This window comes from Xenopus tropicalis, chromosome 4, assembly GCF_000004195.4.
Source record: "Xenopus tropicalis strain Nigerian chromosome 4, UCB_Xtro_10.0, whole genome shotgun sequence".
Classification (NCBI taxonomy): domain Eukaryota; kingdom Metazoa; phylum Chordata; class Amphibia; order Anura; family Pipidae; genus Xenopus; species Xenopus tropicalis.
In genome coordinates this window covers 93,875,501-93,903,403 of record NC_030680.2, presented here as the reverse complement: position 1 = coordinate 93,903,403, position 27,903 = coordinate 93,875,501, and the positions used below count along the sequence as shown (strand labels likewise).

The 27,903-nt window shown below is 40.7% G+C and overlaps 1 protein-coding gene across 2 annotated transcripts; it reads right to left on the bottom strand.

Moving 5' to 3' along the window:
* Positions 1 to 4,396: 4,396 nt before the first annotated feature.
* Positions 4,397 to 22,635, bottom strand: LOC100488386 (cytochrome P450 4B1-like). Of its 2 annotated transcripts, XM_002931449.5 has the most exons (12): positions 22,261 to 22,633; positions 21,994 to 22,138; positions 21,045 to 21,089; positions 17,727 to 17,854; positions 15,572 to 15,696; positions 12,186 to 12,337; positions 12,006 to 12,112; positions 11,278 to 11,468; positions 10,256 to 10,389; positions 8,029 to 8,093; positions 7,138 to 7,220; positions 4,397 to 6,333 (listed from the first exon to the last, which is right to left on the bottom strand). In XM_002931449.5, exons 1-12 carry the CDS (start codon positions 22,453 to 22,455, stop codon positions 6,144 to 6,146), a joined length of 1,560 nt encoding a protein of 519 aa, XP_002931495.3. In that variant the 5' UTR covers positions 22,456 to 22,633; the 3' UTR covers positions 4,397 to 6,143. The 2 variants fall into 2 exon arrangements, with proteins under 2 accessions (XP_002931495.3, XP_012817052.2); XM_012961598.3 differs by lacking the exons at positions 4,397 to 6,333; positions 7,138 to 7,220 and adding an exon at positions 9,039 to 9,101 and having other exon boundaries at positions 22,261 to 22,635.
* Positions 22,636 to 27,903: the final 5,268 nt, after the last annotated feature.

Below are 27,903 nucleotides of genomic sequence, written 5' to 3'. Positions count from 1 at the left end.
GCATGGCTAGTTAGCAATTAGTATGGGGTGGAATAAACAGCAATCTGACACCAAACAGCTAATATTGAGGATAAAATGTGTTCTCAGGAGCTGTTATAACACCTGCAAGAGTGAGTGAGTGCATGCATGAGATGCTGTATAACAGAACATCCTTGCTGATTATCTGAGTTCAGGACTCAAGGAAAACTAATAATGATTATGTTAAATTCTGGCTATTATCAGTTCTCAAAAGAGAGGGTCTTATGCTTTATTAAGAACCATAGCTAATTAAGAACCAACAAATAGCTTTATTCCATGATGATTTGGCCAACTTAGTTTGTGCAAAGAAGCAGTATGGTGTATACCAATTTAACCAATAGACAAACTTACAAATACAATAAATCCATTGTTAATGCCCCTGTGCCAGCTTTCTCCATTCCACTAAAGCACGGAAGTGGCACTGATTATTAAAGAATTACCATTCTGTTACAGCATTGAATTGCCAGCAGAGGAAAGGCAGATTTGCTCCTGTTGTGTGCACATTGACACACACAGCATTGGCATGTGAGCACAAACACAGTGGGTGGATTTTGGCACAAAAATGCATTATCTTGGTCCTGTTTTCTCAGGAATGTTAAGTCTACATCTATCCAGCAGTTGGTAAACTACACCTCCCAGAATCCTCTGAGCTCTTCTGGCAACAAGTTGGACATAAATGTTTGTGACATAAAATGATTTATTGCTGCACTGAAAACATCCATATGAATTTTCTTCTATAAATGAAGCGCCCACTATACCCTATTGCTTTATACAGGTATGTTTGTCACCGGCAGGTAATAATGCCAGCGTTACTAGTAGGAAAGAAAGCTAAAAAGATAGGAAGGGCAGTATTTTGTCAAAGTGCCAATCATCATCATCATAAGGCAGGCAGTGGCTCATCAGGATATTGTTTATTCAGCACTGCATAGAGCAAGGCCTTGGTGGTCTTTCCTTAGCTTACTGCTGATACGGGGGATGACAGGTTTGATCATGTTCCCCTCTGCTGTTTCCTCACAATGACATGCCTGTACCTAGCTAGCAGCTCTTCTCAGTGACCAGTTGGGGCAGCCCCTGTACTGATACAGCGCTCTCACAACAGGGTAGCTTGCTGCTTGCAATGCTTTAGAGCAGAGTCATATTTGCTTTGGTCGCCATTGTACACAATACCTAAAAAAAAGCAAATATCCCAGGAGCTTCTGTTATCTGCCTATTCCACCTGCTACAACTAAACCATCACACTGAAATATTTTTCATAAAACTGGGTTTTTGGATTGTTAATTATTCTCATGGGGACCCTAATCTTTAACTGGCAAACGGCATCGCTTAACTGTCTGAATCCTCCTCCTGCGAGAGCTGATAATACACCATCTGCATGAATAAACTCAATTATCTGGCCCTGTGCAGCCACAGTGACATGACTGTAGGAGCAGATAATAAATGCGCAGTGTGTAGTAATGACAAGCCACTCTTGATTATCTGCCTGATATATAGCCTTTCAGCTCAATTGTTTAGCTAGTTAGAAATGAATCATGATAAATGTGTGTTTACACCTTTAGCACCCCCTGCTTTTATATGCACCCAGCTAAGGCATTTTCATGGAATTCTTCACAGCTGTTTAACCTCCTAAGTGTTTCTTACCCTTTAAGTCGCCGTGCTTCTGCCTAATTTTATTTGACAGAAAAGCCCTTTATCACGCAGAAAAAAACAGCAGTTTTACTGGACATTCTTGTTTTTGATATTGTGCTATGCTGTATAAAATATAAATGGAATACAGGTATAGGATCCCTTATCTGGAAACCCATTATCCAGAAAGTTCTGAATTACAGAAAGGCCATCTCCCATATACTCCATTATAAGCAAATAATTGAGATTTTTAAAAATGATTTCCCTTTTCTCTGTAATTATAAAACAGTACATTGTACTTGATCCCAACTAAGATATAATTAATCCTTATTGGAGGCAAAACAAGCCTATTGGGTTTATTCAATATTTAAATGATTTTTAGCAGACTTAAGTTATGGAGATCCAAATTACGAATCCCTTATCCAGAAAACACCAGGTCCTGCGCATTCTGGATAACAGGTCCCATACCTGTACTAGCAAATGTGTTACTCTGCCTGGTCATTAGCTAAAGATTTCTTATACATGTTTCTGTAAATGGATGCAATGGAAGTCACCCTCTGAATGTAAAGAATAAGGCTAATGCCAGACGAGGCGCAGGGCGGACATTTTTGGCAAGCGGAAAAGCGCTTGCTGAAATTCCGCCCTACGCCTCCTATACATTCCTGCACCGGTATGAATGAGATACGCTCGGGTGCAGGCACATGTAGCCAATATACGCAGAAAAACGTGAAACTTTGCATTCTCTCGCGTTTTTATACATATTTCGGCTACATGTGCCTGCACCCGGGCATATCTCATTCATTTGGGTGCAGGTACATGTAGGAGGCGTAGGGCGGAATTTTCAGCAATCGCTTTTCCGCTTGCCGAAAATATCCGCCCTACATCTCATCTAGCATTAGCCTAAAGGTTCTGTTAAAGGAAAGACCAACTGAAAATGAACCCCATCCCATTTCAAAGGCTAGGATCTCTACTACTGAATACATTTACTTCACTGACTCTGGAGTGGGTCTTGGTGCTATTAATGGGGCAGAACCGACAGTCTGGCTTTTTTTAAAGGTTTAAAAAAAAAAAAATTGGAGCTGGATTCTAAGTGAAATCTGTATTGCACTGAACAGCCCTGTGTGAAAAAATGTGTCCTCTCTTACTGAAATGTTGGCTAGAACTCAATTGTTTTAATATTGTAGATAGTATATTTCTTTGAAAAGAGGAAGCAACACGGTAGCCCCCCACTGCGCATGTTTTCTGCAAAATAATTTCTCCTCCAATTTTTTAAATTTTGGATTTTCTAGTGCAGAGAGTGCAACTGCGCTTTCTGCACTAGCAATGCAGCCCCCTCCCTAAGCATGAGGGGTGGCATTAGGGGCCAAAAAGCCCCTGAGTAAATGCAGCCCATATTGAGGTCTGTTCTTTCTGCCTGCCTTAGGGCTTCAAACAGGTATAGCTGCGCTCCTCATTGTCTGCAGTGCAGGGAGTCGTAAGTGCCCAGTTTTAAGGGGCTTTTGCACCCCTTAGATTATATAATAATATTAATCTTTTTTTGGAGTTCATATGACATCTCATAGTAGTATTAGTGCATCCTGGCATTTCCTATTCTAATTAATGGAATATGCAGGACATGATTTTGAGTACTTTTCACCTGCCTGAAAACTAACACTAAAATTTGTATTAACCCATAGAAAGTAATTCAGCAATTCATTTTGATAAGTCTACTAATTATATGTTACTGCAGCGGGCCAGATATGCCCAGTGTCAGTAAATAAGCCACATTCTTAGTTTCTTCTGACACAACTTTGTCAGCAGTTACCAACAATGCATTAGCTCAACTACCTCTCCTTAAAGGAGAAAGAAAGGTAAAAACTAAGTAAGCTTTATCAGAAAGGTCTATGTAAATACAGCCATAAGCACTCACATAAACGCTGCACTGACTTCTCTGTAAAAAGATTAGTTGTGTCTGTTTTCCTGTGCCAGAGACACGCAGCTCTCTGCTCTCTGCTGTCTCCTCTCTCCTGCTCCCCCCTCCCTCAAGAATGCTAAGAACTCACTCCCCACCCCTTAGGAATGTGGATCTAAGCCAATCAGCATGAAGCTGACTCATAGTCTTACTAACTGAGCATGTTCATTTGGTCTGGGTGTCTGTGCAGGAGTGAGGCATTATGGGAACTTTCTTTACACAGCTCAGGGTTTTTCTTCCTGTTTGGCTTCTGATCATCTGAACAGGAGAAATATGGGGAGACTTAAGGGCACTATTGAGACAATTAAAGGTATGCCTGCAGCTTGAGATTAACTCTTAGCCTTTCCTTCTCCTTTAAGGGAAAAAATCAGTGATCTGCAATTTGGCAGTGGAGAGGTTTATCATCAATTTAATAACAAATGCTTGATTGGAGACCTGTTCCGGTAAGCTGCTCGCGTATTCTGGCCACTGCAAGGAGAAATTATAATTTTAGCACCACCCACATGCCTAAAAACAGAATGAACTGTGTCATATACGATTTCCTTTAGAAATAATTTGTTTCTAGAGGTTTTTTTTTTAGAACAGCAGCCCAAGCAATTGTGACTTACCCCCATATGTAATAAAAGGCACCCAGTTTGCCCAGGAGCAGTAACTCATAGCAACCACTAAGATGTTTGCTATTAAACAGGTGACCAGTAAATTCTACCTGCTGATTGGCTGCTATGGGTTACTGCTCCTGGACAAATTTAGTGCCTTTTATTACCTAACCCCCATAACGTAGCTTTAGATAACAAGTCCAGAATATAACAGTATAGTTCTCATGGTGTATTAATTGATTTTGGGGTGGGGGTATAAAATATCAATATCAAACAAATATATTTACATTTTCTGCAGAACAAAACCAGCACCATAGGATACAAATACAATATAGTTGGGGAAGGAATTCACAAAATTATGTCAGAATATCATCTAATCATCTAATCACCTAATCACAAATGTCTTAACTCAGTTAATATTTTTACATAACGCAAAATGTGATGTTTTTCTTCATTAATACTTCTCGGTTCTTTTTTCTTTCACCTTTGTAATGAATCCCCTTGGTGTCAGATTATCAGATATTCATCTTGCTGTTGCTTGCTGCCACCTGCTGGTGTATTATTTTGCATCTCTTTACAACATATATTTCTCTAGCGTCTGCTCCTATTGCCAAACCCCAGTGCAACTCTGAGGGGTACGTTTAGTATGCTGAGACTTTCCATAGCATTTGATCATACTGTTTGTTTGATTAGGTTTCCACTGACAAATTGGGCATTAAATTGCTGATATTTAAATAACTGTGGAAATGTCAGTAAAAGCGAATATTCATGTGAAATTGCCTGCTGATGTCTTGCCAAACATAGACATTATATTTACTTTTAATATTATTTATTTTCCAGTTGGCTGCTTTTAGTGTTATATATTCTACATAAATATGTGTTATTATTATTAATAATAATAACACACATTATAAAACGCAGCCTTGTACAATAAATACATTAGTATTAATGACTGCTGTAACGTTCAAGTTAGATAGGAACCAGTGTGCGACCGCTAGATACAAAGTCTGACTCTTACGGTATAACAGGAACTCCCAGCCCTTCCCGGTCTTCACCGACGCCCTTTTGGGGCCCCGGAGCTTTCTGCTGCGGTCCAAGCTGGGGTCCTGCAAACTTTCAGAGTTAAGACGAAAATACGAGGTACCGGCAAGGCAAAGGCAAATTGTAGTCGGGGTTCAGGCAAAGGTCTAGGCAGGTAGCAAGAATCGTAGTCGGGGTACAGGCAAAGGTCGAGGCAGGTAGCAAGAATCATAATCAGGGTGCAGGCAAAGGTCAAACCGGAAAAACAATCAAACACTTGAGCAGGTACTGATAGAAAACCAGAAGCCAGCTTGGGCAAGGAGAGAATGTGAAATCAGTTTAAATAGCCGGGTTTTGGCGCCAAAACAGCAAGGAAATGAGGCAATAGCAAATTCAAAAAACCTTTACAAAGATGGCGTCAACCGGCTTCATGTGCGCAACCGCGCATGCGCAGTTGCGCGTCGGCGCGAACCCGGAAGAACAGACGGCCGTAGGCGAGGGGGGTGAGTAACGCGCGTCTGCCGACCGGCGCGACCCAGAACAGGGGATCGGCCCGGACCGGCAGAGCGCCTCACAACTGCTTTATAATAAGATCTTAGTCATTGGTTATAATGGGTCTGTTATTATGGAGGTAGTTGTGCCTTCAGCTGTAACCTACGAGGATGGAGAGAATTTTATGGCCATGTGGGGAAGAAATAGAAATAAAAATAACTTGCACCTTAGCAAATGAGCAGAAGTTGCTGTTAAGTACTACATTAGAGATACAGTAATTAGATAATGTTAAAAACAGGCTAGAATGGTATAAAGTCTTTCATTATCATTTTCCTATGTCACCAATACAAGTTTTGCATCCCTCCCAAGAAGTTGCATTTCCAAGAATCAAAAGGGATGCAAAATGAACTCCCTTGTTTGATGTTATGTGACTGCTTTTTATTTCACATTGCCACTTTGTTTTTCTTCTCTATTTTTCTGAGCTTGACATGAATTCCATTTAGGGATCGTAGGACTATCTGGGGGACTTTTTGCGGTTCATTGTCAGGGTCAGGAAACAGTTCATATCTCTGTAAGGTCAGTGCAACAGCCACTTTCATCTCATTCATTGCAAAGTTCTGTCCGATGCAGTTCCTGGTAAAGCAGAATTGAGAGGTTTTTAGGGCATTAAAGATAAGAAGCCCGTCTAAGGGTGAAGACACACAGGCGATTAGTCATCACAATGTTTTAGAAAAGTCGCTGAGGCTAATCGGCATTGCACAAATGGTGTGCAGTTAGTTGCGGCAACCTATGGCAGCAAAATTGCAGCGATTAGTCACCACGGCCGAGTTTTTTTTTTAAACCATTTATCTTGGGTGGACTATAAGTTCTATTAAGCTTCACATTAACTCTTAATGGGATATGTATATTGAGTTTAAATATTAAATATTGAGTTTGCCTATACAGCTGCAAAGTCAGGCACTTAGAATGAAAGAGGTACCTTCCCTGTTGCACTTACAATCTGTGTCTGTGTAAATTGCCATCTATATATACTGGATAAAGAAAAACTCACCAGCACACCCTTGCTCCTCCAAAAGAAAAAACTTTAGCCTGGTGCCCGGTATCAAGAGGGAACGGCACCCTCCAATCCAATCTCGAACAGCATAGATACTGGCACAGCAAGGCAATTATAAGCAAGTAAAACCTGCACCTTTATTTAGTGCAACACAGTAATGTTTCGGGGTGAACCCGGGTGCCTGACGAAGGGGTTCACCCCAAAATGTTACTGTGTTGCACTAAATAAACGTGCAGGTTTTACCATCTATATATACTGCCTTGTTCAGTGACCTGTACTGTAAAGGTGCCACTGATGGTTATTACAGATATACATTTAACATTTCTAACAGGGGGGAGTACTTTGTAAAAATCAAAGGGAAAGGAGTTCTTATACTGCCTTACCTTGGACCAGCAGAAAAGGGAAGAAAGGCATGGGGATGTCTGTTGTCTGAATTCTCTGGTAAAAACCTCAAAGGATCAAACACCTAGAAATAAAATGACAAAATAAGGCATACATAACCAATGGCAATCAGAAATGGAATGCTATGGGGATGCCCTGGGCCACGGCTCCTCTTTGCTAAATATGCTCCAGCCCTGGGTACTACTCTAGGGAGTGCTATGCCGCTGTCTTATTTATGGGAGCTGCGATTTTTTCTACTACTCTGGGTTAAGCGTATGTGCAAAAGAGCAGAAACTTTCATTTTCCGTATTTCAAGTCCTGATTTTGCCCTACTGCACATGCACAATGCCCAGGGCAGCAGAAAGTATTGCAGTGACCAGAAGCAAAAGCTCCCTTCAATAGTACCCTGAGCTATTGCAGTTTCCAGTAAAAATTAGACATTATAATCACCAGTGGTTGATGCCCTCCAAGCAATTAGGCCTTTCCTTGTCCTTTCATTGCTTATTGTGTAACATGCAAAAATAAAACATAATATAACACCCAAATAACTGCTATGCATAAAGGATTTGCCAAACGGTAAGTAGTGCTTTATGTCAATCTTGCTGCAACTGCATTTTGTGTATTAATATTAAACCATTATGGACAAAATAAAGCTTGCATTTTCGAATAAACCATTGTTCAGCAGAAACAGTGGGTCTTGACTGATTTCAAATTATATGTATACACTTTAAAAATAGGTAATTATGTGGTAGATTTTGGAGGCCCTAAACAGATTTTGCTAAGGGTCCTGGTACCTGAGTTACAATTCTACACTATAGCAACACAGTAGGGCAGGCATTCAATTTTTCACAATTAGCTGCTGCATTTTAAAGAAAATTTAGCAACTTATTTACCTCTGGGTCTTTCCATAAGCTTGGAGATCGGTTTATTGAATAGATGCTCAAAATTATTGATGCACCTGTGTGGAAGATCATAAATACACCTTCAGAGTCATGTTTAGAGTGGGGACTTAAACAGGTCATCCCACAATCCTATAAGATCACAGCTGATGTCCATAATAAAAATTCAATATGCCGATGCCAGTGCATATGAGAGTAGGTAGGGCAATAGCAGACCTGGAATTGTTTCTTTTTTTAAGCTTAGTTTATTCAAATCCAAAGGTCCTTGCTTTCCAAAATCAACCAGCACACACTAGTGATGAGCGAATCTGTTTTTCTTTGCCAAAAAATGTGAGAGCAAAAATTCCAAAAACACTATGCGCCTACAGTACTTCCAAAATTGAAAAAAGTGCAAGTGATAAACAGAAAAAGGTGACAAAAAAAAAAAGTGCCCTGTATATGGAACCAACCTCTGGTTGGTATTATTCAAATTGTCCTGTCCACCCAGAGAAATCAAAGTGCCTCTGGAAAGTGACATACAGTGCTACATGCTGTATTCAAACCCTCAGGTTGCCAGTACACATCACACCACAGGCTTTCTTTTTGGCCACAGAATTAGGCAGACTGCCTACTATCAGAAGAGCCCCTGCATACTACAACAGATACTACCCTTAATATTAGCCAAAACACCCAGGCCATTAGCAAAACCGCATTAGCAAACTGGCCATTAGCAAAACAGCAACCATGCCAACTAGCAATTCATGTGAATTACCAAATGGATAGCCTATGTATACCTGTGGCCATTTTTATTATACAAGAATAGTGAATATACTGATCTCTAGATGGATTACCCCCTAGGACCGTTTGGCAATTAAAGGGGTTGTTCACCTTTAAATTAAATACATTTTCTGTATAATGTAGTACAGTGTGCTTTTTTTAAAATAATTTGCAGTTGTTCTCACATTGTGTCAATCACTGCAGCATAGTTGCGCCAAAAAATATAGAATGCCAGAAATGACACCTACCAAAAAAATTGCGTCTGGTTTACAACTGTGTAAAGTGTAGCTTCTGTGGTGAGTCCAATAATGCTGAAGTTGTGGGGAAAAAATTACTCATTGTGAGAAAAAACATGTAGCAGAAAAGTTTACTTTGCACACTGCGGTGCGAAATGTAAATGAGCCCTAGTGTGTGCCATTGGTAAAGAGGTGCTTGCATACTTACATAGCAATGCAACATTTGTATTGTGTTGGATGTGTTAAGCAAACAAAGTAAAAGCTGCTACACAGCAGAGGTGTAATAATATATACAGCAGCAAATGAAACAAAGTAAAACATTTATGAAACACAGTCCCATGTTTCATTTGTGCAGTGCTGATTGAAAGTCCCATACCTCTAGTGCTCCCCCATTTGCAAACACTTGCCTAAAATGTAAGGTTCCTGGTAAAAATGTATTTCCAGTAGGTAAATTCAGCTGTATATATAAAATATGCCTATTGGCAAGACATTACAGTGGTGACTGTGAATTGTGCTGCACAAAATTGATACTTAGCTTTATGCATGAGGCACTCTAACCAAAATAGCCAAAGATTCTATATATTCAGAACAGTTCAATGATGTGTACCCCCACATATGTGGGGGGTCTATAATCAAACGTTGAGCATTTGCATCTGGGTGCACCCTTGTCTCTCTCCTTAACCACTCCCACAGCTTGTTGGAGATGCAACGGTTTTGCGCTCCAGTTCGAGCTGCTCTATGGCCTATGCAAACTTAGATAGAAGGGTGAGCATCTCCTCCCAAACCTCTATGGAAGCCTTAACAGGCATTTTGCTACAATGGTGGCTTTTTCCTTTAAGGGAGAACAAAAGCCTAGGCTTTCTCCAGGGGGTAGGGGGAGTGATTTCTTATGAGTGTGGGAGCAAAAAAGGGAGGGGGAGTGGAAGAGAGGAGAGAGCTGCACAGACTTGTGTCCCAAACCTGAAGGAGCCCTAAAGGAGAGGAAGTCTGATACCGAAGAACATGTTCACAAAAAAAGAGACAAGTAATCCTGTGTTTCTTTTGATAGCTTTTCTGTGAGTGCTTATGGTTGTATTTACATAGACCTTTTTGATAAAGCTTACTTAGTTTTTACCTTTAGTTGAACTACACCCTTAATGATGTATACAGTAATGTTTCACATACAATGATATTTGCACAGAAATAAGCTAAGTCAAGCAAACCTATGAATACAGAACAAGTAAGCTGACCTTCAGGAAGACTCCGTCCATCACAGAAAGTTATGGGTTTGCTTAGTCGCCGTCCTATTCCTGGTACTGGGGGGTAGAGTCTAAGACTTTCTTTAATGCACAAAGTAGTATAAGGTATCTTCCCTAAGTCATCCCTGTGAATATTTAGTAGAAAGAAAATAGGTATTGAGAAATTCATATAACAAAACTTTGTGATGTATTTAAAAAAATTATATATATATATATATATATATATATATATATATATATATATATATATACATACTGTAAAATCAAATATTGTAAAAATGAACTACATATATTTTTCTCAAATTCAACTGTATAGTTGCATAGACATAACTTTACCAAGAGCAGACCCAGCGACTCTTAAGATCTTGTGTTTGTGGAACTGGCCGTCTTCATCAAGTCTGAAGGTAGGTAAAAACCTACTATAATGTGTCCGTAAACTAGAGTCCTGAAAATTAGAGTCCGGTTGGGAACCTGTGTCTGACTGGGTTCCCCCCTTCCCACACCTGCAAGTGGGTTATATTCACCCCTACCTGAGTAACACATAAACCAGAAATGACATTGTTGTGGACCAGGAGTGACATCACTTTTTTGTTCCTGGACAAGGGGTGTTCCAGCTTAGAGCCTTCACTCTCCCAGGGGACCGGGCACCAGCTGACTGCCTGTATAGTCAGGGACAGGCCCTGATTTGTGGGCAGGCCACAAAGGCCCGGGTCTTGGGCAGCAAAGGTGGAGCGGCATGGGTGCATCTCCTGGGTACTGGGCAGGAGATCCACTCCCCAGTGGAAGTGATCGCAAGGATCTGCAAGCAGCCGATGGGTGACAAGGGGGTGACCACGACTGAGGGGAGGAGGCACGAGCGGCAAGTGGGGTACAGAAACTTTAGATCCTGTCAGGGAACTGTGGATTTTCCATCCAAAACTGGAAGAGTCTACCATAAAATCTTCTGCTGTGTTGTATACTTTAAGGGTTTAGGCTGTGCAAATCAGCATTAAAACAAAGGTATAAGTTCTCACCATCCCATGGTCTCTCTTTCCCCAAGCAACTCTGTGATCTCCTCCCGGCATTTCTGCTGGTGCTCTGGATATTTGGCTATACAGTATAAGATCCAAGAGATCCCACTGGCTGTTGTGTCATGGCCTTCAAACATGAATGTATCCACCTCTGCACGGAGATCCTCATCAGATAGACCCTTCCCATTTTCATCCTAAAACATAGGTATTGTGACATGGAGTCTGCAGTAGAAGAGCTGGGATTCAGGCAACTTTTCTAAATATGCTAGAATTTAAATTCTATACCATTTCTGAAAAAATCTGCCCTCAGCTACCTTTAGCGCATCAAGTAGGAATCAAGATTAGCCAGATTTTTAAAAGGCAGTTAGGTCAAATACAGTACATTGCTCTGTGCTCACTTTGACTATAAATCAGTGCTAATGGTATTTCAGAATAACTGACTTCAACACAAAGTCACATGTAGAGAAAGAGACTCCTGATAGGGGGAAAGCAAAGTGCAACGTAATAATTTCATGAATGGTATAAATGTTTATACGGTATTCAGAAATTTTCACATGTAAATTCCCCAAGTGTTTATTACGTTATAATTACTGTATGTTCCCTTTAACACTTGCTTCATGTTTAGGAAATGGTTAACTATTTCTAGTTTTTTTATAAATCCATAACTTGCCAGTGTTATACCTCTATGATGTATCCCCCTCAAAACTGTTTCATTAATACAGTTAGTGTACCTTTGCACAAAGAAGAATATCAAGAAAGTCCAAGTGCCTTTTCTGTCTGATTTTGTCCAGTTCAGTCTCGTGCATGAGTGATTCCTTTCTTTGTTTAATCACTTTATCTGGAACAATACACAAGATCTAGCAACTCTATCAACAACACCATGTTCCAAAATTCTTTAAAAGACAAGGTACCTGTATGTTGATGTGCTGTACTAAGTGCTTTACGGAAACGAAACCCAAGAGGGCTCAGATGAAAAATCAGCTTATTGTGGTACGGGAAGAAGCGAAATCTTTGATCCACCAGGTAAGAAAGTTCATATACAGCATTGATGTAGGCATTATCTCTGCAGCAAAAGACATGAAGAAAAGACAATGTACAGCAAATAAAAAATATAGTTTGTACAATAAACTAAAGCAGTAATGGACAGAGAAGTGTAAACATGGCAAAGGTTAAAAGCTGTTCTCCACTATAATGCTTATAACTTGTCCCTCCCTGGGCATGCAATAGATGAAGAACAGGGCATACATTATTTCAAGATAAATCATGAGAATATCAAAGTGCAGAAAAGTGATTATTATTAGATTTATCAAAATGTGTGATTAGAGCTCACCACAGAAAAATTCACCCACTTTCTATTCATTACTATGGGAGTTTTAGAAGCGTATTTATCAAATAATAAATGCTAACTTTTAACCACTGATAAATACACATCTAAAAATCCTACAGAAAGTAGGTGAATATTTGGTTAGTAAGCTCTAATCTCAATTTTAATAAACCTGCCCCTAAAAGAAAGGGGGGCTGATTTACAAATGTAGGTGTTAAATTGTACCAGTGCGCTAAAGGTCCCCATACAAGTTGAGATTCGCTCGATTGGCGAGATCGCCAAGCGAGCGGATCTTCACACGGAATCCCCACCTATGGGTGGGCGATATCGGGGAGCGTGTAGGTAAAAAAAAAATTATTCGATCGAATTATATTGGCGGCAGTCGGTTCGGGGACCGCATCAACCAGCCGCTGCGGTCCCCGATCTGACTGAATTTTCTAACCTGGCCGATCGATATCTGGCTAATTTTAGGCCAGATATCGGTCAGGCAGGCCCCTCCTTTCAGCCCCTACACGGGCCTATAAGCTGCCGAATCAGTCCAAGGGACCGATATCGGCAGCTACTATCGGCCTGTGTATGGGGGCCTTTACTCACAGAAAGCAACCAAGTCTTTGCTTCCTTTTTTTCTAAAGCTGGCCATACACTCACTGATAATATCACAATATTCAATGCATGTATGGTGGATCAATGAGACAGACGTTATTGGCAAAAGCCTTGGATATTAGTCATCTCCTGGATTGGGCGGGACAAAAGCAAAAGCTGCATTTAGGGCTGAATTGTCAAATACGGTTAGAATTCAAATTGTTTCAACCTCCATACTGAATGTCAATAGAGGGTACGAATGACCTTTCCTGAGACCAATGGTCGAGAGAAAGATTGTGATTGTAACATGTATGGCCAGCTTAACTTGTAGTATGTTTTTCAATGCAAACTTTTGATTGTTTGTTACTGGCTATTGCTGGCTAACTTCTCTGACAACTATGTTACTAAATGAGCACTAGCGTGTGTTTACATATTTCGAATATGCTTGAATTTATATAGTCCTCGACTTAAAAAGAATCACTTATTACTGCACGTGTCAATGTAATATTATAATGAAATATTGAGCAGTATTACTACTATAAACAAACAAGTATAGTGTGCTAAAATGGACACATAATTGCACATGTATTATTGCCATACATACGTACTTGATCCCACACATGATCTTTGCACTTCTGAAAAGTTTCAGGGAAACCCACAGCACCTCACAGGCATCCTTTTGATGAATACTGCACAAACTCATTGACATTGCTCATTTACAGACAAACTCATCGACTCATTGCTTATTGACAGGACCCTGACATAAGAACCATTTAATTACTATCAGCCATCTTGCGGTATTTCCAAAGTTCCACTAGGCTAGGGCATTGCATGAATAGACCCTACACTTCCTTTGTATCCATATTAGTGCATTGGCCACAATTGTGACACACGCTAAAAATTCTAAAAAAACAAAAAACCACTGACTCTGGTAATAAAAAAAAAATTGTAATTTCTGCTCAAAAAGTAAAGTTCTACCCATGTATAGGTTTCTTCTGAGTACTCTAGTTTCCTAACACTCTAAAAATATACAGACAGGTTATTTTGCTTCTGATTAAACTAACCATAGTGGTAAGGACCTTAAGGTCCCCATACACTATAAGATCCGCTCGCTTGTCGATGTCGCCAAGCAAGCGGATCTTTACCCAATATCCCCACCTACGGGTGGGCGATATCGGGTAACAAGCTGCTTTAAAAAAAAATAATCCGATCGTTTGGCCCTGGGGCCAAACGATCGGATTACATTTGCGGCCATGGGCAGTCGGTTCGGGGACCGCATCAACGAGCCGATGCGGTCCCTGATCCGACTGGATTTTCTAACCTGGCCAATCGATATCTGGCCAATTTCAGGCCAGATATCGGTCGGCCAGGCCGCTCGTTTCTGCCCATACACGGGCCGATTAGCTACCGAATCGGTCCAAGGGACCGATATCGGCAGCTTCTATCGGCCCGTGTATCGGGGCCTTTAGACTGTAAGGGCAGTGACAGACGGGGAGATTAGTTGCCCCGTGACAAATATTCTTTGCCTAATCTCCTTGCAATGATTTCCGGAAGTTGCCTGAAGTTTCCTCTCAAATCATAGCAACGCGTAAGCCATCCCACCGGCGATTTACATTCTTGCTGGTGGGGTGGAATTGCGGGGAGATTAGTCGCCCGCGGTAACGAAGATTTTTCGCGGGGCGACTAATCTCCCTGGCAAGCTAAAAACTGTAATAACTTTATTGTGCATATGTTAAAAAATGGAAGGTACATGTCCCCTTCAAGGAGGATGGAATACGGGTGCTTTGTTGCCCAAACAAAATAAACACTTGTATGGGTAACAAAACACCCAAAAATAGCTAATCATTGCTGATCATGGGAATCATTGTGTGCACACCACCCCAAAAAATAGAGGAAGATGCATTTTGTGAAATACATGTAGCATCAGGTCTCTGTGCTCCGCCACATGTGTCAAACAAAAGGCCACGGGCTGAATACGGCCCTTCTGGCTGTTTTATGTGGCCCCTGGTGACTGTCAAGTGCAGCACCAATCATCCTGATTGCATTGTGACTGTGCCTGGCCGTACAGTATCTTAATAAAAAATTTGGCCGGCGACTTAGCCTGTGTTTTAGATTTCGGCCCCCTTATGTGATATTGAATTTGACACCAATCTGTGAAAATGTATTTTCAAAATAATAAATATATATATAGCATATAATATATATATATATATATATTTTTTTTTTCCGAGAAATAAAAAAAAATGGTAGACTCGTCTCTACAAAACTAAATGCTCATTGGCTACCATGGGTAACTAAATTTCACTACACTTGTGTAATTTAGCCTGTATATGTAAACACATAATTTGTTAATATCCCAAAATGAAGCATTAAACTTAAACTGTAATCAACCTGTTATTTTGGCAACTGGTGTTGTAGCTAAAGGCACATTTCATGATAGTGTCCAGCGTCATCAGGCTGACATAGTGGAAAAGCTCAACTGACTTCTCATTTGGCATCAGCTTGTCCCATTTGTCCTAAAACAATCAATAAACATCAAAGAAAACACTCATCATAAAAGTACAGAAAATGATTCAAGCAAGTTCAAAAGCTAAGTAAGAACAACAGCATGCAATCCTCTGTTTTTTTTCAACCCAACTTACTATGTGTTGTACACACTGCAGCTTAATTCCTGCATTATTCTGACACCGATCCACATTAATAAAACTCACACAGGTTGCATCAGTCTTTTGCTGGCATCAGTGTGAATGCCTGAACTATGTCATTTTTAGCATGACAATGCTTATTACAGAAAAGACTTTAACATGGAATTTAATATGCGAACATAATTTTTTTATAGTCTGTAATTATTGTGTAAACTGCAGCCAATGAAATAACATATATCATGGAGCACCAGAGAGAGAACTAAGTTTAAAAAATTAAGCTTAAAGGAAAACTATACCCCCACAAACAATGTAGGTCTCTATAATAATATATTACAAAAACAAGCTCATATGTAAAACCCTGATTCATCTAAATCAGTGCTGTCCAACTTCTGCGGTGCCGAGGGCCGGAATTTCTCACGCATCCATGGTGGAGGGCCGCTAATGGAAGCCAGTTTTGACCACTCCCCCTTTAAACCACACCCACTTCAAACCACACCCATTTTATCACAATGGTAGTAGTGCAGCAAAAACCCAAATGCTTGGTCCTCACTGCAGGGATATCAACCATCATTCATATGTGAAAGAATTATATTATGTCATATTAAGACATACCCTAAAATCCATATGACTCCTCCTCCCCTGTGGATAGCATAGCAACCCCCAGCATATAATTACACACCTTAGGGACCATTTAATGGCTATTTCCAACTGCTAACAAACTCCCAGAACAAACCCCTGCCAGGTTCACCTCCCACAGGCACCTACTTGTGTGTGCCATACTCTGCCTGCCCTATGATGTCTGTGTCTGCCATACTCTGCCTGTCCTATGATGCCTGTGTGTGCCATATGCTGCCTGTGTGTGCCATACTCTGCCCTACCCTGCCTGTGTGTGCCATACTCTCCCTGCCCTATGCTGCCTGTGTGTTCAATAACCCTCCCTGTCCTATGCTGCCTGTTTGTGCCATACCCTCCCTGCCCTATGCTGCCTATGTGCCATACTCTGCCTACCCTATGCTGCCTACACACAGGCAGCATAGTCCAGGCAGTACATACAATGTCTGAGGTGTGAACAGACAAACAATGAGGGTGATTACAGCCTGAGTCTGAGGTGTGAACACTGCAGGGGGTGAACAATGCATAGATTAAAAGGTGTGAACAGTACAGGGGATTACATATTTAAACAATACAGAGGGATTACAGCCTGAATCTGAAGTGAGAACCATGCAGGGGGGCAGTTAATCTCAGTACTGAAACCATTTAAATTTACACAAGGGTAAACCATCAAAGCAGCCAGACACGTGGGGGGCCACACAGAGGGTGGTCGTGGGCCGCATGAGGCCCGTGGGCCGCCAGTTGGACAGCACTGATCTAAATAAACCATTTTCTTAAAAATATACTTTTTCAGTAGTATGCGCTATTGGGTACTCCTAAATAGAAAATTGCCATTTAAGAATTAAGGGCAGCCCCCTGGGATCATAGGATTCACAGTGCACACAAACAAGCCAAGGCGCACATACATGCTAGGTCACATCAGCCAATTAATGGGCAGAGTTCTGTCTTTTACTCCCACACTACTTACTGTTACAGCCCATCACTAAATGGTGGATCAAGGGAAAGGATGTAAAATGGCAATATATACTGATATATATATATTCTGTTTTGGCAGGATTCTTTAATAGGTCACTTAACATAATTTAAACAATCTCTTTGGCTAACCATTCTGGGGGTATAGTTTTTCTTTAACTAGCAATACTGTACCCACATAATGTCCACATACACAAATTAAAAAAGACTAAATGCTAGTTATTTGTAACTCGTAATGACCAATTACCAGTTTCAAAAAATTTAGCAGTGAGCCTTTTTAAAAACAGCAAGTATAAACCATTCAGCATAATAATTACCAGCATGACTCTTGTGCAATCTGACATTAATGTGACATATGGCTTCAACACATCATAATGAAATCCTGGAGTTAATAATCTTCTGTGTTGAAACCACTTAGGCCCTGAAAGCACCAATAATCCTTCACCTGTGGAAAGGCAAACAAAGCAGGTTATAATGTAGGGATCTCCAAAATTGGGCCCCTAGGATGGGTTCTCCTTTGACAGGCACTAGAGGGTGGCCTTAGGAAATTGGACACCTAAAGGTGGTCCTAGTTGTTTTTGTGTTAAGAAAGGGAGTATCCCTGCAGTTCAGGGTTATGGCCACAGGGTGGTACACTTAGTATATAAGGCTGTGCAGCCATGTGCTGCCAGGTCTTCCTGCCTGGGACCCCTCTTGGTATAGAGGTTAATAACAGGTCAGGGCATAGTGAGAGAGTTAACTGTTATAGGCCGCTCTAGGAGTGGTAGATAGGTTATTTAGCTGGGCAGCTTGGCCCCTACAGGAGATTATATGAGATTAAGATCTCCCAGCACTCATTGCTCGAGTCAGGGAACTAAGTGGAAGGAATAGGAGGTTTGCCTAATCCAAAGGATAGCCGGTGGATATTACCGGGGTGAGGTCTCAAGGGGGTGTCCGCTTGGCGGGAGTACCGGGAAGTGCCCTAGAGAGGGGTTTCTGGCGAGAAGTACCGGAGGGAACCCCAAGGAGGGTCGCCTGGCAGGGGTATTGATGGTATCTCAATGAGAGAGGGCCTCTTAAGGAAAGAAAGTGTTCCCTGACTGTTCTGTGACTTCTGCAATGCCTATCTGTCAAGCTACAATAAAAGATATCACTTGGTTCATCATAACATCTGAGTGCAGTGTCTTACTATCAGGAGGATCCACTCTGCCTGGTAAGAATCTACCCCAGGGAGGGGGCAAGGTGCCAGGAGGGCTGGGAGTCCCCAAGTAGAAGCATAATATCAAGTTCTCAGGAAGGGAGTTACAGTTCAGTCTGTCCCTATACTGGGTGGAGGCACGCCAAATAACACAGCAACATCTGTTCCCCAAAGTAAGCGGGGCTCAGGATCCTGTTAGCGCCACTAGATCTCAGCAGGAAGCAGCACATTCTCTAAAGTGGGCTACATAACATTATCAATATAATGGAAAGGCAGACAGACTGAAATTGCTAGATAGAGTCTACATAACAAATAATTACATTTTTATCATAACATCTGAATGATACTGACTGATAACAATACAGGCAGAGGACAAAACAACATTTCACATAGTATAAGGCTAATGCTACATGGTTGACTTTCAGCCTGCGGAAAGAAGCAGGCCGAGAATCAGCCCTTACGCTAGCATCAGCCTTCTTGGCAGATATTGGTGATGAAATGCATGAGCTTGCAGTTCAAAGCCGATATCCACCATACCCAGGCAAATTTAATGGTTCCAGGGTGCAGGCAAAGTAGAAGGCTGATACCAGAGCAGGGTTTGATTCTTAGCCTGTGGTTTTCACAGGCAGAGAATCAGCTCCGTATGGCATTAGCCTAAGATTTGTTACAATAAAAATATGATATTCATGGCCTGACAAAGGGACCTTAGAGCTCCGAAAGCTTGCAATGCATTTTTATTGTTAGCCAATATAGGTATCATTTTGACACTGGCTAACACGGTACTACAGTTTTTGTTTTGTAATAAAAATATGAAAACTGATTGGGATAACTGTAGTTTTAAAAGGTTTCAAAACAATTTGCTTTTGTCAACCTTTTTCAGAAAATGTTTATGGATTTCTATATTGAGAACTTTTTTTCAGTACCTGCATGACATTTCTCTTAACTTTCATAACTGGGCCTTCACTCTGAGGCAGTTTTCAGAAATATAGTTTCAAAAGAGTTTTTTTAATTTTTTTGTCAGAATGTGTATTTTGTAAAAATATATTGTTTTCTGGGGTCATCTTTGTGCCCCTAACACAAGGCACTACTGTTGTTATAATGTCAGCCACAAAAATGCATAAGTACTGTTATCATTTTATGGTTTTAGCAGCTAAAAGGGGAGCAGACAAACTTTCTAATTTCAATTTGAAACGAACTTAGAGGTGGAATTGGAACAATACCCACAGCTACCATGGGGGGAAGGATTGAGTTGATTGTGACATAATTGGGATGTGGATGTACGTGGGACCTTTTTTTTTTATCATTGGGCCCTCATTTTACTTGTTGGCAGGGTCCACAACCTGGGACTTAATAGTGTGGGGCCCTATGATAGTGATGATGGCCCTGCCAAGACCGACCTGATTTTTTTTTTTTTTTTTTTTTAAACAAAAAGACATTTGTCCTGGAGAAGTTTAGTTGCATTTGGTCACAGAATGTCCAACACCAAAAATAATACCAAACAAAGCTAAAAACAGACATACTGTCATCTTTATATATACACAGAAATTGTAGTGCTGTGCAGGTCAGGAAAACGTAGCCTGTACCGAACCCTAACCTGCAAAACCTTAAAGTGGACCTGTCACCCAGGCATAAAAATCCATATAATAAAAGCCCATTTCAAATTCAATATGAACCCCAAACTCATTTTTTTATTAACACATCCATACCCGTTAGAAAAGCATTTAAAAATCCCAACTGTCAATCATATATTGCCTGACCCGCCTCTATGCCTTAGGCATAGAGGTGGGGCAGACTGTTACTTTCACTTTCAATTCAGAACTTCTTAGATGTTGCTGCACTCCTCACTAGTATCTGCATTTTTCCGCTCTTTCTGCTACTTCTGTGCTTGCAGAGTGTACTTCCCCAGTCTGACCATCACCCAACCAGAACCTGCAATGGTCACCAAATTTCAACCCGAACTAAGGGTCCCGCAGGTTGCAAGTCTAGCTGCACATTTCTAGCTCACTAGTCTCATACTAGGGACATTTACTTAAAGGAAGGCAGTGTGTAAAGTGCAAAAATGGCTACAATTGGCCATTTTTGCACTTTGCACACTACCTATCTCTCGCAAAATTGCTGCAGGTATTTGCATTGTTTTTGGGCACAAAGACCTTCAGCAGGCCCCATGAAAACAGAGCTGCCATTAAGCGACACCACTGTATTCATAAAGTGCGGAGGCCCTAGCAGTAAGAACTGCTGATGTTAAGCTTTACAACTCAAGCTGAATTTTTTAACTGTTCTGAGGTGCAGGGCACAGCCATTCTCAAAAGTGCTCCGCGCATAGTACTGCTAGGGGATAGGAAATGCTCTCTACTGAGCCCAAAAGTATAAAGAAAAAACAAATCCACCCAACACCTCTTTTTGTATATTAAACTGTATTTATAATGTATTATATTGCATAATTCATTTATATACATACCAATCCAGGGAACAATAAATTTGTAAGCCATGTCGTCTTTTGGATCTGTAACAAAGCAATAAAATATTATCAGGATTGAGTAGAGTCCAAAGTATTATTTATAAATGGTGTTAGGTTTATTTGTACAGATCAGTAAACAGTCAAATGCTACTGTGTGTAAGATACAAAACTAGTGCAGAGATGCCTAAAAGTGCTGTTCTTACATGTATGGGAAATTAATTTTATTTATTATCATTATATTTAGTCTTTGTATATCTGAACTGTTCCAGTTTCAATATGGCCTGGTAGATTCTAAATTCTGAATATAACCTTTTGAGTAGTTCAGCTGCTAATCAAATTTCTCAGTTGTAAGGTGCTGTTATGGCTACTGATCCTAAACCTTCCCCTCCATGAGCCTATCTGATTTTTCATGTACTTCAAGTTCTGGACAAGTGTTATACAAATATATTTTAAAACTTGCTTGGGGCTGTTTTCTTTGCTTTTCTAAGCTAAATTATCTAGGTTACCCTTGACTCAAATAGCTGTAGTTATAGTGATATAACAAGCTGGTTCAGGACAGAGGGGTTGCTTTGTCACCTGCAGGGGAGATTTTGCTGTGAGTAACAAAGCACCCCTTCTGTTGCCCTTAGAGAGGATTTCTGGGGACTCTGTACTGTGTTTTACTGTGAGCTCCTGTTGGTGTGAATTAGAAGGGGTTTTCTGTGAGGAGCAGGCTCTTTAACAAATAAAAGCAATTAAGTTATTCAATTTGCAAATGAATTATTAGATTGAAAGTTCTTTAGGGTAGTCGCTCTTTACCTCATATCAGTTATTGGTTGCCTTTTACCCCATGCACATATATTTATAAATATGTGATAATAATGAATAAATAACTGAATAAAGATGTCCATAGACACATATATTTGGTAGAAGCTTAGTGCACACAATCCTGGCAAAATAAGAGCCTTACCCTGCCTGGCCAGGACAGCCTTGGCATAGTCCGGGTGCGTGATGATAAGCGTGGCATAGAAATTTCCCAGCCACAATGGCATGCCATAGGGAAAGACCTGAGCCCAGCCTAGAACAAGGTCCAAATCCTTCCCAATCTGGAGAAACTGTGAGAAAAAAAAATAATTTTTGCAAACATTTTCATTTCCGCCATGGGTTACAGGGTGTATTGTAAGAGCTGTCAGCCTCGGCTGTTCCGCAGGTATCCAACAAGCGCACACAGACCTACCTCGTAAGTGTTTCCGTACAGCCAGTGGCACTTAGGACCTGGGAAAGGACTGAATGCGGCGACGAGCTTCCTCCGCCAAACATACAGCTGAGCTGCTTTGTACAGTACTAGCAAGAGGCAAAGCCAGGCAGCCCAGGAGCACAGCTGAGCTGGGACACCGAAGGAAAACAACCCGAAAAAAACATCGGGCACCATGTCTAAGGTTCTACTGGAGCCGACTGTCACAGAGTTGCATGCAGAGTCAGCTGCACCGCTGGGCTGGCGGGAATGTTATTCAATAATCTCGGCTCCGATGGGAAGAGTATTGGAAAGAAGAGCAAGGCATGCTGGGGAGAGCTCATACACATATAAAGGCACATCGAGCTGCAATGGTAGGGGCGGAGTTAGTGCGGGGCCAGAAACTGAAGGGTTGTTTGTTGTTATATCAGGTATCATAGGAATTGGAAGAAAGGTGAGTTTGGGCCGGTCTTCGTGGCAGTACAGTATTTTGTTTTAAAACATGTTTGTGCGTGTTTCTAGGCCTGTCCAGTAGGTGTCAGCCAGTGATTTAATATCATATCACGTATTTACTAAAAAGTACATTTTTTTCAGTGGGACCATGGCATAATAAATAATACAATACTGATTTTCTTTTCTGCAGGGCATTGTGGCAATGACTGGGCCCCCTGCAGTGAAACCACACTGATGACCAATTTGGCAGCAAAATGGTTGAGTCAGGAGTAAGTAGCAGCTATGCTGAGAAGAGGGGTAGTCTAATTCCTCTCCTCTGGTACACTTAACCCTTTCACTGCCAGCCGTTTTGAACAAAGCAGAACTTCTACTGGCAGACAGTTTTTGAACATTTTGCATTGTTTCACTTTAGGGGCCTTTCCTTGGGGGGACTTTTAGTTTACCCAGGAAAACAATATATTGTTTTTTTCAGGACATCCTAAGCTTTTAAAATATGGTAGAATTTTTGTGTAATTCCAATTTTGTAACAAGATATAGGCTTCTAAATGTCTAAAAAATGAAAAAAAAAATAATATTTTCCATAATATAAACACATATACCAGAAACAAAAATTATTTTATGCATGAAAATACACCTGATTTGGAAAGTCCCATGTCTCCTGAACGTGCCAATACCAAATATATATAGTTTTATGGAGATTTCTCACTTGTATAGGTCAAAAACCTCCAGCAGTACACTACCTAATTTCCAAAGCACTGCTCCAGAAAGCTGCATACTTTAGATTTTAAGGCCAAAAATTCCACTAACAGAAAGTTTATCCCAGAAAATTTTACATTTTTAGAAAGAACAGATTCTGGGGAATCGAGAATATGCGCAACTGTCTGTCTACTCCAAACTATCAAGTTGCAATGCTTTCCTAAAGTTATTGGTTTTTATCAAAATTTGTGAAATTTTTTAAAAAATCGCTTCAAAGCTTCCAGTCTATAGTATCTTAACTCCTAAAGGTCATAAAGTAACCAAATAAAACACTCTGAATATGCATGCCAGGGGTCCACTGAACAGTTTGATGCCCAATATGTATAGGTGTACTTAAATATGTGGCATGTAGGGGCCCAAATGTGAACATACCCCCATATGATCTATCATTTCTGTCATTTCAGCTTCTGCAAAATCAACATTTACATCATTAGATGTGGGATAACACTAGTAAAAAGTACATTCACCCCAGAAAGCCATATATTTTTGGAAAGTACACATTCCCCCGAATCTAAAATGGGTACCCATGTCTTTCTACTCCAAAGTACCAAGCCGCAAAGCTTTCCTAAAGTTGGCAATTTTGATAACATTTCCAAAAATCCACTCAAAGCTTCCAGTTTCCAGCATCTTATCTCCCACATAGCATTAGGTACCAAGATAAAACACCCTAAATATGAACGCCAGGGACCCACTGAACAGTTTGAGGCCCAATATGTATAGGTTTACCTAAGTATGTGGCATGTAGGGGCCCCAATGGGAACATACCCCCATATGATCTATCATTTCTGTCATTTCAGCTTCTGCAAAATCAACACATTTACATCATTATATGTGGGATAATGCTAGTAAAAAGTACATTCACCCCAGAAAGTCATATATTTTTGGAAAGTACACATTCCCCCGGATCTAAAATGGGTACCCATGTCTTTCTACTCCACAGTACCAAGCCATAAAGCTTTCCTAAGTTTGAAGATTTTTATGGCATTTCCAAAAATCACCTCAAAACTTCCACTATACAGCATCTTATTTTCTACAGGTCATTAGGTACCAAGATAAAACACCCTAAATATGAACCCCAGAGGTCTACTGAACAGTTTGATGCCCACTGTACATAGGTTTATCAAAGCACATGGCACTTAGAGACCCCCAAATATACCTTGTGCACACTAATTTCATGGCTTATCTTTACCTAATTCATAAACACATGGCAGTTTTATGAGGGGTAGAAGCTGCAAAAATGTAAGGTGACTCCTAAAAACCCTATATTTTTGGAAAGTACACATTCTGAAAAATCTAACATGGGTAAAGAGTCCTTTCTACACCAAAGTACCAATCTGCAAAGCTTTCCTAAAGTTAGTGGTTTTTATGACATTTCAGCAAATCACATAAAAATATTGCAGTTTGCCGCATTTATCTCACACAGTTCCTTGCGTACAAAGGCAAGTCACCCCAAATAGGAACACCAGAGGCCTACTGAACAGTTTGATGCCCAATATGCATAGATATACCAAAGTCTGTGGTGTGTACTGAACCCAAGATGAAAATAGCGCATATGGATTTCTCGCCAACTCAGCTTTTGCACACAGAGCCCCCTGACAGCGTATTATGTACCGTAACCCCCCTAACTATACAGAGACCCCCAGAAAACCATATATTTTTGGAAAGTACACATTCTGGCAAATCCAACATGGGTAAAGAGTCCTTTCTACACCAAAGTACCAATCTGCAAAGCTTTCCTAAAGCTAGTGGTTTTTATGACATTTCAGCAAATCACATAAAAATATTGCAGTTTGCCGCATTTATCTCACACAGTTCCTTGCGTACAAAGGCAAGTCACCCCAAATACGAACACCAGAGGCCTACTGAACAGTTTGATGCCCAATATGCATAGATATACCAAAGTTTGTGGTGTGTACTGAACCCAAAATGAAAATAGCTCATATGGATTTCTCGCCTGCCAACTCAGCTTTTGCACACAGAGCCCCCTGACAGCCTATTATATGCCGTAAGACCCCCAAACTACACAGGGACCCCCAGAAAACCATATATTTTTGGAAAGTACACATTCTGATGAATTCAAAATAAGTAAAGTTATTTTTGTACACCAAAGTTACACATGGCAAAGCTATGCTAAAAACAGATCAGGAATACTAATATAGGGATAAAAATGCAATAAAACCACAAAAATTGTGCAAATCAATGAAACAACAAAATGAGTCACATGACAGCATAATTAGTGGTCAGAATATCTGATCCAATAGTCACGCTGTCAAAATAAACAGTTTTTGGGGAAAAAAAAAAAAAGTAAAATGAAGAAAAAAAAAATTTTTTTTAAAGTTTTTGTGAGTTTGTGTATACATGTGCACATGTAAAAGTTGTGTGACAGTGTGTATATGAGTGTATATAAGTGTGCAAAGTGGAAAAAAAAAACCTGTGCTAAATTGTGTTGTATGTGTGTATAAATGTATATAAATGTATGTAAGTGTGTGTAAAAGTGTGTATAAATAAAAATAAAGTCACACTTACCTGTCCTGAAGGTCAGATCGGTTCCCTGCTCCTCCATGCTGCAGTCGACGGGAGGAAGTAGGTGGGAGGCCGCGCTGGGGGGAAGCAGGAAGCACTACAAGCAGCAGATGCGATGCGACAATCGCATCGCAGGACCATCCCCCCAACCCCCTCAGCTCATTGCCGAAGAGGTTTGGGGCACATCTGTCTCTCTGCATCGGCGGCAAAAAAACGTAGGTACTACGGTGTTGGCAGGAAACTGCCTTTTTTAAAACAACGTAGTACCTACGTGCGTGGCAGGGAAAGGGTTAAAGGTTACATAGTTACATAGGGTTGAAATGTTGAAAAAAGACCAGAGTTCAACTCTTCCAAGTAAACCCAGCACACACAACCTATACTTACCAATCTATACACTCATGTACATAAATTACATATACAAACATTAATACTAACTGTAGATTTTAGTATCACAATAGCCTTGGATATTCTGCTTGTTCAAGAACTCATCCAGGCCCCTCTTAAAGGCATTAACAGAATCTGCCATTACAACATCACTAGGAAGGGCATTCCCCAACCTCACTGCCCTCACCCTGAAAAACCACCTACGCTGCTTCAGATGGAAGCTCCGTTCCTCTAATCTAAAGGGGAGGCCTCTGTTGCGTTGATCGTTTTTATGGGAAAAAAGAACATCCCCCATCTGCCTATAATCCCCTCTAATGTACTTGTACAGAGTAATCGTGTCCCCTCGCAAGCGCCTCTTTTCCAGAGAAAACAACCCCAACCTTGACAGTCTAAAGGTGTTGTATATTTAAAAACGAATTCACAATAAAGGAATTTTCAGTTCAAGCAGTCCTGTGCTCCTGTCACAGCACAATAGTAGCAAATCAAGAAGAAATTATGGAGGATGCAGAGGAGCAGAACTTAGCTGCAATATACATGCATACATGGTTTTGCATCACACTTTTTTTTTTTTGTGGTGCAAAACCAGTAAAGTAAATTGCAGCTAAGTTCTGCTCCTCTGCTACCTCCAACATTTATTCTTGTATATTAAAAAGCTGTTTTTTCACAATGCCAAAAAAGAGATTTCACAGCTATTAACTTGTGGAGGGTTTTAGAGGCATATTTATCAAAGGGTGAAAGTTTACCCTTTGATAAATACACCTCTGATGATTGTGTATAGCCATAAGCAGCATGACTTTAAAGTCAACAATTGCATTAACACAGCTTCGGACTGGGCCCCGGTGGCCCAGACCCGATCCCACAGGGTGCTCCACTGATCCGCCAGTGTCCCTCCCCCAACGTGCTTCAGGTAAGTTTAATTTAGGCATGCTTGGGGGACGGGGTTGGACAGGTGTTGGGGGCCTCTGCGGGATGGGGGTGAAGGTGGCAGGGGCCATTGGGGAGTGCAGGGGCCCTGAGACAGAAGTCCTGGTGGGCCCTGTACCCCCCAGTCTGACCCTGCATTGACACAATGGCTTTGGTTGCAGGTGCAACTATCTGATTATTTAAGCGTAGGGGCGGATTCTCGACCTGTTCTTATCCACAGGCCAAGAATCCACCCCACGTCGCATTAGCCCAACTGTGCATGTTTTCAAGATATATCTCTTTGGTATAACACCCAAATGCAGGTATGAAAAAACTGATTGTGCAAATATTTTTTTAAAAAAAGGGGTGTTATGAAGAAGTTATGAGGGAATAACAACATAATTTACATAGACAGAAATGATGGTCCTCTGCATCCACCCATATCAATGTAATAAGGACATTATGACATTTTGTGGGATCACCTACAAAGAAAACACCCTTCCTTTAATATAGGGATTATTTGTCAATGCATTGCAATATATTCAAGATGGAGTCTTCCTTAACCTGACCAGTGTTAAACTCACTTTCATTTCATTCAGTATATTCCTATTGGGGCTACATTTTGCT